Source organism: Caretta caretta, chromosome 1, assembly GCF_965140235.1.
Source record: "Caretta caretta isolate rCarCar2 chromosome 1, rCarCar1.hap1, whole genome shotgun sequence".
NCBI lineage: Eukaryota > Metazoa > Chordata > Testudines > Cheloniidae > Caretta > Caretta caretta.
In genome coordinates this window covers 48894130-48906562 of record NC_134206.1, presented here as the reverse complement: position 1 = coordinate 48906562, position 12433 = coordinate 48894130, and the positions used below count along the sequence as shown (strand labels likewise).

At 42.5% G+C, this 12433-nt stretch overlaps 2 protein-coding genes across 8 annotated transcripts in view; one reads left to right on the top strand and one right to left on the bottom strand.

Moving 5' to 3' along the window:
- The first annotated feature begins 3349 nt into the window (after window positions 1-3349).
- On the top strand, window positions 3350-10656 carry ZAR1L (zygote arrest 1 like). The gene is given in 7 exon segments (XM_075124646.1): window positions 3350-3651; window positions 4606-4770; window positions 4772-4999; window positions 5061-5090; window positions 7862-7954; window positions 8122-8196; window positions 10603-10656. Coding segments are annotated over 7 exon segments (804 nt in total). The 5' UTR covers window positions 3350-3492.
- Window positions 10576-12433, bottom strand: part of FRY (FRY microtubule binding protein) — a 375793-nt gene continuing 373935 nt past the window's right edge. For all 7 annotated transcript variants that reach the window (XM_048847137.2, XM_048847131.2, XM_048847097.2 and 4 more), the window contains one exon: window positions 10576-12023. In XM_048847137.2, coding sequence (XP_048703094.1) covers window positions 11765-12023 — 259 coding nt within the window. In that variant the 3' untranslated portion in view covers window positions 10576-11764. The remainder of the gene's footprint in view (window positions 12024-12433) is intronic.

The window sequence follows — 12433 nt, the reverse complement described above, 5'->3', positions numbered from 1 at the left end:
TAGCTCAAGCGGTAGAAGTCTGTACAGTGGATGTAAGAGTCCCAGATGTGCTGATGACCCAGGAGGAGGGTCAATATGGTTATAAATGAAAAAAAAAACTTGAAATTTCCACTTTAAAAAATAAGCTATGATAAAAGAAAGCTAAAGTTGCAAAGTCATGTACTCAAAATCTAGGAAATTCTAGTGTTAAGAATTCCTGTGCAATCTTCATTTGGCTACTTGTGTGTATGCATATCTCTAACTACATAATCACATACTATTTTTCCAGCCATGTCTGTATGTCATTCAGTGACATTACGGATGGTGCTCACTGAATGAGCAGCTATTTAATATTTCTGTTTATCCTCATCCCTCAATGTGTGTCCCCACCATACGCTAACTGCAGAATCATTTATTTACTCTTGACAACACAACTCACTGGGATAGGACATCTTTGTCCAGGTCCACATGACCAAAACTGAAAGGAGGATTTAGCTTCCAGAAACTCTTTTCTCTCAGTACCTCCCATTAGAGACTACAGTGTTTACTTTGTGGATGTATTGCATGAAATTGTCCATATAACAACAGTCTTAACAAAAACAAATTTTATTCAAAATAGAAAGAACATATAAGTAAAATAAAATTATTTGCTTAATGTATCTACATTTTTACTTCTCATAAACTAGAGTACATAAGGTATTCTCAGCTTCATTATAGATAAAAAAGAAAGTAAATGGTTTACATCCTTTGAAAGCAAACCCCTCTCTCTTGCCACTGTCTAGTAACTAACTGCCCTTTATGTCCAGAGATCTCTCTTATCAGAGCCCTCCCACCCAGGCCACTATTACCATTTCCCATCACTTACCTACACACAGAGTAATAATATAAGAATTGCCATACTGGATCAGGATCCATCTGGTCCAATATCCTGTCTCTGGCAATGGCCAACACCAGATGCTTCAGAGGAAGATGCAAGAAACCCTACAGTAGATGTACCAATGGGCAGAAGAATAAGCCCCTCTATAAAGGTCTCCTCCTAATCCCTACTAGTTAGACATTGTCTTAAGCCCTGAAACACAAGGTTTGTGTCCTTTTCAATACTTTTTGTTAGTATTAATCAGTATAACTCTGCATATTCTTGTTATCCATAAAAGCATCCAATCTTGCTAAATTCTTGGCCTCAACATCCTGCAGCAATGACTTCAGAATCTAATTTCAATTTGTGCGCATTAAGCAGAGGTCTTAACTGAGGTGGCCACAATGATGCCTCATCTTTCCTGAATTGGTACAGTTAATTTAGAACTCTATAAGGTGTCTGAATAGTAAATTTTTCTCCTCCAATGTGCAGAACTTTGTATTTCTCAATATAGAATTTAAGCTGATATCGTGTTGCCCATTCACCTACCTTGGTTAAGTCTCTCTGCATTTCCTCAGCCCTCTTTGGTCCTGACTAATATAATAACTTTGTGTCTTCTACAAATTTTGCTACCTCTTTGACAAGGTCCATCACAAAAGGCTTTTGAGCAAAGTAAGCAGTCATGGGATAAGGGGGAAGGTCCTCTCATGGATCAGTAACTGGTTAAAAGATAGGAAAAATGGTAGGCATAAATGGTCAGTTTTCAGAATGGAGATAGGTAAATAGTGGTGTCCCCCAGGGAAGGGGTGGGAAGAGGTGGGGAAGGGGCGGGGCCTCACGGAAGGGGTGGAGTGGGGGTGGGGCCAGGGCAGCAGTGAGGATGGGGGTGGTCAGTGGTGCGGCCCTTGGGCCAATGTACTAGTCCTCATGTGGCCTTCATGGTCATTTGAGTTGGAGACCCCTGTTTTAGACCTTGACTGATTTTGGATTCTCAGAGTGGCTTGTAGCGCTTTTTATAATTTGCAGGTAGCTAAACAATTGCAATCCTTGTTGATTATGGGGATATTACTGAAACTATAAAGCCTTTGTTGCAATGTTTTCTACTTTGGGCAACACTTGAAGATCATTAGGAAGCTACATGCATTTAGTGTAAAATGCTGTAGCTTATCTGATTAGTGGAATGAGTCAGTATGAGGACACCTGTGTTAGGTGAACTGCACAGAATTCAGGTATACAGTGCTGCTGTAGCTGTGTAGATCACAGGATATCACAAGGACAAGGTGAGTGAGGTAATAACTTTTATTGGACTAATTTCTGTTGACAAGAGAGACAACCTTTCAAGCTTCACAGACCTCTTCCTCAAGTCTGAGCTTTGTGCAGCTCGAAAGCTTGCCTCTCTCACCAATAGAAGCAGGTCTAATACAAGATATTACCTTACACACCTTGTCTCTCAGGTGCAATTCAAAATATTGGTTTAAGCTATAAAGGTTTTCATGTTTACAAATATTACAAACTATAGGTAAGCTATCAGGTGACATCCAGGGCCTATTGCAGTCAATGAACATCTTGCCTTTGACCTCAGTGGGGCCAGAATTTCACTCATATTGTTATACAACACATTTCATTCAAGGTCTGAATATAAAGTAATCAACAGTTTACTTGAACATGTGAAATATGGGTTTCCCTTTCCACCAAAGACACCACAACATTACTTTAGTTACAAGAAAAGAACCAAACTCATAATGAATTTTTGCACGTGTGGAACTTTGTAAAGTATTTTGCTTATTCTGTGTAACGTAAAATATCACCCTTTTTTTGGAGCTGGAGAATGGAGACATGCTCATTTAGATCCTAATCCTGCAAACATATACATTCTTAACTTTGAGCATGTGAGCAGTGTAATTGATTATAATGGGACTACTAGTGTAAGTAAATGTAAGCATGCACATATTTACAGGATTGGGGATTTTGACAGACTGGCTGCTGACTTTTCTCTCACTAGAGATTGATGTTATAACAGTGTTTAAAGTCTTTCCCTCTTGTGATGATTAATGTATGTATCTGTGCTAATGGGACATTTAAAATTGTATATTTTTGGAAGAGAAAATCTCATTCATTTAATCAGACTTCTACCACTAGCCTTCCTCATGTTTGGGTATATTGAGAGTGATAGGAGATGGGAAGGCATACTTCCTAGTGGGCAATGGATTTTAGGCAGTGTTTATAAAGACTGGGATGAATACTGAATATACTGTAGGATTTTGCCGTGTGTGTTGCAGTCTCCCCTTCTGGGGATGGGGAAGGAGGAGTATGTGCCTTGTATTACAGTCTCTCCTATTCCTCTGCGGAGAGGGGAGGGGGATTTTGTTGGGTGTGCATTTAATAATCACACTCATTTTGTGAGTTGAATCTCATTCTTAATTAATCACTGAATCCCCTCCCCCTTTGCAGAATCATTGAGGAGGGGGTGTGGGAAGGGGGCATTGAGCCAAGCCTGTGCTGACTATCCAAGGAGCTGCTAATTACCCAGGAGCAATGTCAGTTTCCCTATAGGTTAGCATTAATTACCAGCAGTTCCTTGCAGGATAAAAGTGGGGGTTGTGGGCCCAGGCTATCTTTCTCTAGATGAAGAGGGAGGGGAGAAGCATTAGCAGGCCATGGAGAGATTTGTCTATCCCCCCTACAGTGTGTACCAGGGGTACAGCGGCACCTTCACGTCCAGCCACAGCAGGGGCTCGGTGGGCCCCAAACAGAAGCAGCCCAACTGGAAGCAAAGCAAAGGCAGCAGCCCTTTCCTGGGCGTCCCCACCACCCCTGTCATAAAAATAAAGGGAAGGGTAAACCCCTTTGAAATCCCTCCTGGCCAGGGGAAAGCTCCTCTCACCTGTAAAGGGTTAAGAAGCTAAAGGTAACCTCGCTGGCACCTGACCAAAATGACCAATGAGGAGACAAGATACTTTCAAAAGCTGGGAGGAGGGAGAGGGACAAAGGGTCTGTGTCTGTCTGTGTGCTGCTCTTGCCAGAGACAGAACAGGAATGGAGTCTTAGAACTTTTAGTAAGTAATCTAGCTAGGTATGTGTTAGATTATGATTTCTTTAAATGGCTGAGAAAAGAATTGTGCTGAATAGAATAACTATTTCTGTCTGTGTATCTTTTTTGTAACTTAAGGTTTTGCCTAGAGGGGTTCTCTATGTTTTTGAATCTAATTACCCTGTAAGATATCTACCGTCCTGATTTTACAGGGGGGATTTCTTTATTTCTATTTACTGCTATTTTTATTAAAAGTCTTCTTGTAAAACACTGAATGCTTTTTCATTGTTCTCAGATCCAAGGGTTTGGGTCTGTGGTCACCTATGCAAATTGGTGAGGCTTTTTATCCAACATTTCCCAGGAAAGGGGGGGTGCAAGTGTTGGGAGGATTGTTCATTGTTCTTAAGATCCAAGGGTCTGGGTCTGTAGTCACCTAGGCAAATTGGTGAGGCTTTTTACCAAACCTTGTCCAGGAAGTGGGGTGCAAGGTTTTGGGGAAGTATTTTGGGGGGAAAGACGCGTCCAAACAGCTCTTCCCCAGTAACCAGTATTAGTTTGGTGGTGGTAGCGGCCATTCCAAGGATAACGGGTGTAATATTTTGTACCTTGGGGAAGTTTTGACCTAAGCTGGTAAAGATAAGCTTAGGGGGTTTTTTCATGCAGGTCCCCACATCTGTACCCTAGAGTTCAGAGCGGGGGAGGAACCTTGACAACCCCCTCCCCAGAAGCCACTCCGGAGCCCGTTGACTACCTGGACAGCTACAAGCAGGTGCAGCTCAAGGGGCTGCTGTCCCCAGTGAGCCTGGGCCTCACCCCACGGCTCTGCAAGGCCAACACCAAGGAAGTGGGGGTGCAGGTGAACCCATGGGTGGATGCTTTGGTGCAGTGCTCGATGGGGCCCCGAAACACTGCAGGGCGGCCGCCCACAGAGCCCCTCGGCCTGCTTCAGCCAGGTGGCCCCGGCCATCTACTCGCCTGGGTTGAACCGGCACCTCTTCACCCTGCCCAAGGCGGCCGGGCCTAAGGTGGAGCAGGAGGCACTGCCCACGGCCCTGGAGAGGAAGGAGGGAGCCGACGGGGAGCAGGCGGCGCTGCAGCCGGAGGAAGACCCCAGTGAGAGGAGCCAGGCGGAGGCCACCGCCCCTACCCAGCTGTCGCAGTGGGAGGAGACTTAGAAGGCGCCGCTGGGAGGAGGGGCTGCTGAGACGGAGATCTGCCTTCCAGGTGGGCTGGGCTCCCTCTACACCAGGGCTCACTGCGAAGTGCACGGAGTGGGAAACGGGGTCCTGGCTAGGGCAGAGCCGCCTTCCTCCCCTCCACTGTGACCCGCCGGCTCAGCAGCCCAGACTCAGCCCTGGCTCCGCCCCTTAGCAGGCACCGTCCAGCTCCCGCTGCACAATATCACCGACAGAGGTTTCCCCTAGGTAGGAGCTGCTGCCCCAATGGCTGCAGTGCAGGAGCGGCCGTGAACCCCACTGTGCCCGGCGCTGGACAAAAAGCTGGAAACGTTGCCGGGGCTGGAGAAATGTTCAGGCTGAACAGGGGCAAGAGGGAAGGGGAGGGGGAACTGGACAAGGTTGTATTTGCACAGCGTAGGGGCATAATCTCTGAGATGTGAATAAGGGATGTTAGTTCTCCACCTACCTAGCCACTGTCATATGAAGGGTGGTCACAAATCATTTTGACCAATAGTTTATTTTTGAGCATTTATAGATTTTTTTCAATTTAAATATTCATAGTTGCAGGAAATTATAAGGGGAGTCATTAACTTTTTATTTACAATTGACATTGAGATTCAAAGTTAAAGCTTTATATCCATTAAAACACAAATTGTCAACATGACATGTCAAGATATACTAAGTGAATATCCTTAAATTAAACTAAGTTCTCAAGTAGCACGCTCTTCTTTGCCTGTCTAAAATTTCTGTTGATGGAACTGTTTGGCTTGTGCACAGTGAAGTCAACATTTACTGACATTTACCAATAAAAATCTAATCCAGGCTTAATGAGAATTTCCTATGGCTGATGGCAGCAATGGGTTGTGTGGGATTGGAAGAAGTGGGTCTGGTAGCAATCTCATTTTTGAACATGGCTACCTCTCTGATCTCCACTAGCATGGTATCCATGTTCCTGAACATTCTTGCATCTCTTAAAGCATAAGTGCAACCATACTAGCACCACCCTCCAGCTGTAATGTCTCTTAATTTTAAGATCCAGATAACTTCTGTAGTCTTAAAATCCTTCATGGATTTGATTAGACCTTATAGTGATGGGACAGGATGGCCTACATAACACTCCCTGTTATATGCTCCACACTCCCTGTTTATACTCCATTTTTAATTTATTTTTTAGCATTGGTTACTTCTGTTCAATTAGTATTCTCTAGGGCAGTGGTCACCAACTGGTCGATCGCGATCTTCTGGTCAATCCTGGAGGCTCTCTCCGTTGATTGTGAGCTCCAGTGGTGTAGTGGGGCTGCTGCTAAGGCAGGCTCCCTGCCTGCCCTGGCCCCAGGCTGCTCCCGGAAGCTGCTAGCGCAACCCTGTGGCTTTGTGGGGGGGGAGAGCAGAGGTTTCTGCATGCTGCTCCTGCTTACAAGCACCACCCCTGCAGCTCCCATTGGCCGGGAATGGGGAACAGTGGCCAATGGGAGCTGTGAGGGCAGTGCTTGCAAGCAGGAGCAGTGCATGGAGATCCCTTACCCTCTCCTTAAGCCACAGGGGCGCATTGGCCCCTTCCAAGAGCAATGTGGGGCCAGGGCAGGCAAGTAGCCTGCCTTAGCGGCAGCCTCACTACACCACCAACCAGGAGCCACCAGCAGTAAGTGCTGCCTGGCGGGACCCTGCATCTGACCCCCCTCCTGGAGCCAGCACCCCAAGCCCCCTCCTGCACCCCCAGCCCTGACCCCCCTCCTGGAGGCAGCACCCTGTACCCCTTCCTGCACCCCAACACTCTGCCCCAGCCTGGAGCCCCCTCCTGCACCCAAACTCCATCCCAGAGCCCTCACCCCTTCCTGAACCCCAACTGCCTGCCCCAGCCTGGTGAAAGTGAGTGAAGGTGGGGGAGAGCAAGTGATGGGGGGGGGGAATGGAGTGAGTGAGGCGGGGCCTCGGGGAAGGGGCGGTGTAGATCCTAGGTTACACTAAAATTCAAAAAATGATCTTGTGCGTAAAAAGGTTAGAGACCACGGCTCTAGGGCATCTGATATTATTTAGAATGGTCTTTCTTCATCTTATTCTAGCTCGTTCAAACTCTAAACACCTTTTATTGCATCTACCTGTTTCTTTCCCTTTCCCTTTCTTGAGTGATTGCTAAAATGCTTTGGGATACAGTTTATATGAAGTACTCCTTATCAAAGCTGCACCAGTGGTTCTCAACCTATTTACCATTGTGGGCTGTGTTCAATACTACCTATATGGCCCTGAGGATGTCACATGGGCCGCAGCTCTGTGCTGGCTGGGCTACAGGTTGAGAACACTGGTTTAACTCCAATTTTTGGGAGGTGGGAGGGGACACCTCCAAATGTAACTGAACTCCCTCACCAGGGTCTCAACACACTACCTTAATGCTAACTGCAAGTGAAGGAAATACTTAGCAATTCTAGCATAGGATTTCTAGGTAAATACTAGGGCCAGTGATTCACAGGCTAAATCCTATCCTGAATGGTTTTAAGCACATGCTGCTTAAAAGCATTCCTGAATCAGGGACTTACACTCTTTCTAAAGGATTACAAGGCAAACACTGCTACAGTTAAAAGTTCTGTGGTCTCATGAAAAATTCTTGCCTTTAAAAAAGGATGAGGGATAGAGATCCACGCTTCATGGTTATGCATAATCATGTAACCACTGAAGCTCACAGCGGTTTAGCTCTTTTCTAATACTGGTGTAGTGCAACCCCCTAAAAATCCAGGATCAGTCACATGGAAGAACATAAAAAGGGACTTGATTCAGTGCCTTGTATTCTAGCAGGTTATGACTGAACTTTCTCTGTCACAGTTCTTGGAACAGAAGTATGGCTATTTTCATTGTAAAGACTGAAAAACCAGATTGGAAAGCACCTATGTGTGGTGCATTTCTGGAAGTAACAAGGTAGCTAACAATGTACTGAAATCCTTATTATCCATATTCTAGTTTGTAGAGTGGAGGAACTCTTCCTCTAATAAGAATAATCTGACATGACACAAATTTAGGATCTGTCTAGGAAATATTTCTGAATGTAAGTGTCACAGTGGTAACTAAGCATTTACATTTCTTAGGTTTACTTTAAACAACTCTGTTGCAAATGCTAAAAGGGCTTCAATCCTTACTGAGTGGAAGCAATCCAGTGCCAGGTAAATTATATGAATGGTGAAAGACACTCTAAGAACTGTAGCAAATTCAGGAGACCTTAAAATTAATTACAAGGTCCAAGTTAGTTTGTCACCCTTTCGGCTATCTTCAGTTGTATATACTGGTCTTTAATCCAAGCACCCTCATGGTTCAGGTATGACTCCTAGCTTGGATAACTGCACAAATGAAGACCCTGATTCCTGCAAACACTCATGCACATGTGTACTTGGTAGGCTGAAATAATTTGACTACTTTTGCAGGTCTTTAGCTTTACATGTAAGTGTCTGCAAGACTTGGGTCTAAATCATTATGATTTGTTGCTAGGTGATAGCTAGGTTCCATAGTCAAAGTCTGCTTCTGGGAAACAACAAATGTGCACACAAATTTGGACTGAAGTAATGTCAAGTATGAAAACATGAGTAACTTACCTCAGTTCATAACTGAAGAAGTCACTAATACTTGACAGAAGGCAGTTCTTCACATTGGCTGGAATCCCACTCTAAATTCCTGTACCAAAAACTTCAGTTGGCCTTCACAGTAGTTGTGGTGCTTGATTATGTTTAGTGTGGCTCTGGTAATTGCTGAGGCACTGGTAGAAAAACTCAGTTGTGCTGGGAAGTCTAGAACTCCTCTTTCCTTAGTAATGTGACAAAAATAAAGTATTGCAAAACCTGAGTCTTCACAAAGAGCATTAAGACTTACCCCAAGTTGCAGGTATCACTGAGGTATGGGGCTGAGTTCCAACGTGTCTGTACATTAACCTAGTCACAACAGTTAAGATAAAGGGCAGAGGTGATTAGAGTAAGGCCCTGCAGAGTCCAGGATCTTAATTTCATGTATTAAATTCTTGCTCTGCCAGAGGATCTGTATGTATTGCACTGACAAGTTTAACTCCATTGTTGCTGAGTTATTTCCCAAACCCATGAAATAACCCATGAACTGCACTGAGCAGTTGAGTGGGAAGATGGTGGATAGGGGAGGAGTGTCATTTCTATTTTTAGGCTTTCAGGCAGGTACATTAAACTGATATGCAGTTTGGCTATAGTCACCATAGCCATTAAGTTGACTAAATTTTATCCAGGGGTACAACATGTTTTTCCTACAGAATAATAAAGTTTTCCTGTATGATAGTACCTACTTTCCCTCAAACTATTTTTGCAGTTTAGGAAAAAGTGCACTGTTCAATAGATGCTCCTTCAAGGAGATTTAATTTGAAGCAATAGTAGCTGCTCCATTGTGGGAGCTGCATTCAGTCACACAGTATAGTCAGCTGGCAGTGGGGATTTGAAGGGAAAATTCTAACATTTATTATTCATAGGGGACTGGCTGGCAATTTTAAGAGTAAATGGGCAGACAAGGGAGAATGTGATTAATTAAATCTTCTACCTCTCCAGCTTCAACGGTCTATTTCTTCTAATAGTTCTATTGGCTAAAACCAAGTTCCTATTACTAAGTTCACTCAGGAAAACAAGGTCCCAGTGACCAGCTTCAATACTTGGATGCATCCACATAGATGCAAATTGGGATCCCTATTTATTTTATCACAAAAATCCCAGATGGGTGTAAATATATTGAAACAGGTGCTGTTACTGAGCACCGACACAAAGTTCTTACAGTACTTTACTAATGAAAGTCAGTCAAAACAGTATTTAGAAATGAAATATATAGCTGACATTTGATATCTTGTTTTCCATTATCTTTAGTAATTTTTTTCAGAGTAGAAACTTTTTATGTGTAACAGCATTTCTTCCTGAACAGACTTTTTCCCTGTGTCTATTCAGTCATACAACTAGAAGTGGTTTTTTTTAGTACTTGTGGCCCTACAGGGTCAACGCAGATCTGAGAGATGGGTTATATACCTTTTTGTGCAGCAACACAGTTGTTTACCAAGTTCCAATTACAGGGTCAATCAATTATGGCTGTGCAAGCAAGGAATAAGAGAAGGGTGGCAAGTCATTGTGTGTTCAAAGGAAGAAATGCTACTTGACTCTCAGATGCCAGACTGAATTGGCAACGTTGCCAGTTAGAAGATGTTAGTACCTATAAACCAAGAACACATGAGATGGAAATCGTTCCGACACAAAACTGGAAGGCCGCAGTGTTATATTCATAGTCACTTTTCAGAACTGAACTTTAAACCATGAGATTTTAGAAACTTGTTTTTTAAAAAATCTACAGTCAATTTGCTCTTCCCTGTACATGCTATTGCTAAGGAATAGAATACAGATATCTTACATTTTCTTTCTGTATAATGGGCTTAGCCTTTTCGGAAGGAAATAATTATGAACATTTCAGTGTCTGCATGTTATTAACAGCTTGAGTCAGAATTGTAGACTCAGTCAAGAACAAGTTTTTCAGCAAACCAATCAGCACATACGCAGTTGTGATATATGACTTTTATATTTTAGTTAAATGAATGTACTGATCAAAATATCAACCAAAGTTACTTCACAAAAAACTAAGTGTATTTACAGCCTGAATAAGTTATATAATGTCTGAATAAGAGTGTCTCAGATGTGCAACAGATTTACATGCACACATTTAACAGCAGTTAAATGTAAGGAAACAAAAACATACAAGAATGACTTTATATATAACAAATCAAATAAGACATCTTTTTAAGAACTTAAAGTGAGAACTTGCATTTCACATTAATATTTTAAATTTTTATAGTCCAAATTTATATTAAATAAAAATATGCATGCGTGACAGTTCAAAAGGATTTTGAATATGTGATGTGACTTTTTCCTACAAAATGGTAAGGTAAATCAGATCAACCATCCTTTAATAGTATAAATATATTAATAAAAGCAACCCTCTAGTAAAAAGCAGCCAAAGTCCTTAACGAAAAGAAGAAGAAAAAAAGGGAAAAATCTACCTAGACCATTCATGGCATTCAGGGCCTAAGAACAGACCTCTGCAATATGATCCAGTACCTTCAGAAACAGTAGCCTAGCAACATTAGGAAATGTACTTCATAGCAGCTCATTGTTTTAAGATACAGTAATCATATTCAAATTACAGTGTACAGTAAATTGTAGTCCATTTACAATTTGATTCATATACACAGGCTCTCAGCTTTCGACCAATTTTGCTATGTTCTGTGGCCAGCTTCATTTTGCCCAGCTTTCACTCAATCAAACAAGACAAAAAAAGAGAAAAAATGTTCACGTTTTATAAGAAAAAATATTCTATAGTGAAGGAAACATTGCACTTTTGCCAATCTAAAATAATTTTCTAAAAAGGAAGTACTGTTCAGTGTAGTAGGCTTTGGTATGCAATGGAAGTCACTTCTTCAGTAGTGAGTTGCAGTTGCTCAGTGAAATGCTAACCAATTTTTGTGCAACACAGAACAAAGGATTCTGTTCTGGATAGTCTATGCTTCCTTTGCCCTTACAGTATTGCTACACATTTGAAGTTCTGCCCACCTCTTTTTAGAAGAAGTCCTAAATGTAACAAGAGTGAGTACAGTTTGACCAAACCTTTGTAAGGCAGAGAAGACATCGAACCACCTCACTCCAGCAGGGCAGCACTCCCAGCTTGAAAGAGAAAGGGGACACAAGACTCCTGTCAGAGACTTGTGCCAGAAACACTGGAGTCTGGAAGAAAAGTATTGATGACCCGGTAACTCTGAGCTCTGCGAATCATGTCGCGAATCTCTATATTCAGCTCCATTAGTTTGGTACAGATCTCAGTCAGGCTCTGGTTGGAGCCCACTAGTGCATAAGTGCCAGTCTGGCCCAGTGTTTGATGCCGGAAGTAAATGTTCAGTAGTGTCTGGACCTCATCATCAGAATTGCTTCCAAAGATGTCATTTGGCCACAAACTCCTGCAGTGCAACCAATGGAAAGCATATTTATGTTATTACTTGTTTGGTGGGATGATATTTTACTTAGTTATATACATCAATTGTACTTTCTACATATCTATAATCATACTGGAACTAAATAATTTCACAACACTTACTTGTCAATCAGACCCAGAATATTAGACACTGAATTCACATACCATATAAAATGCAAGCTCCATCATATAAAACTGGAAAATGAAAACATACAAAGAAATGGAAAAGACAATGGGCTGGATCCTTAGGTGGTGTAAACTAATGATTTACACCTGCTGAGGATCTGGTCCTATAAGTGAATTAATTTTCAATAACAATTTCACTGCAGTACTTTTGATCTGTACGATAATTAAAGAAATTAGGATAGTGAGTTTTGTTTGATCTAGTATTAACAT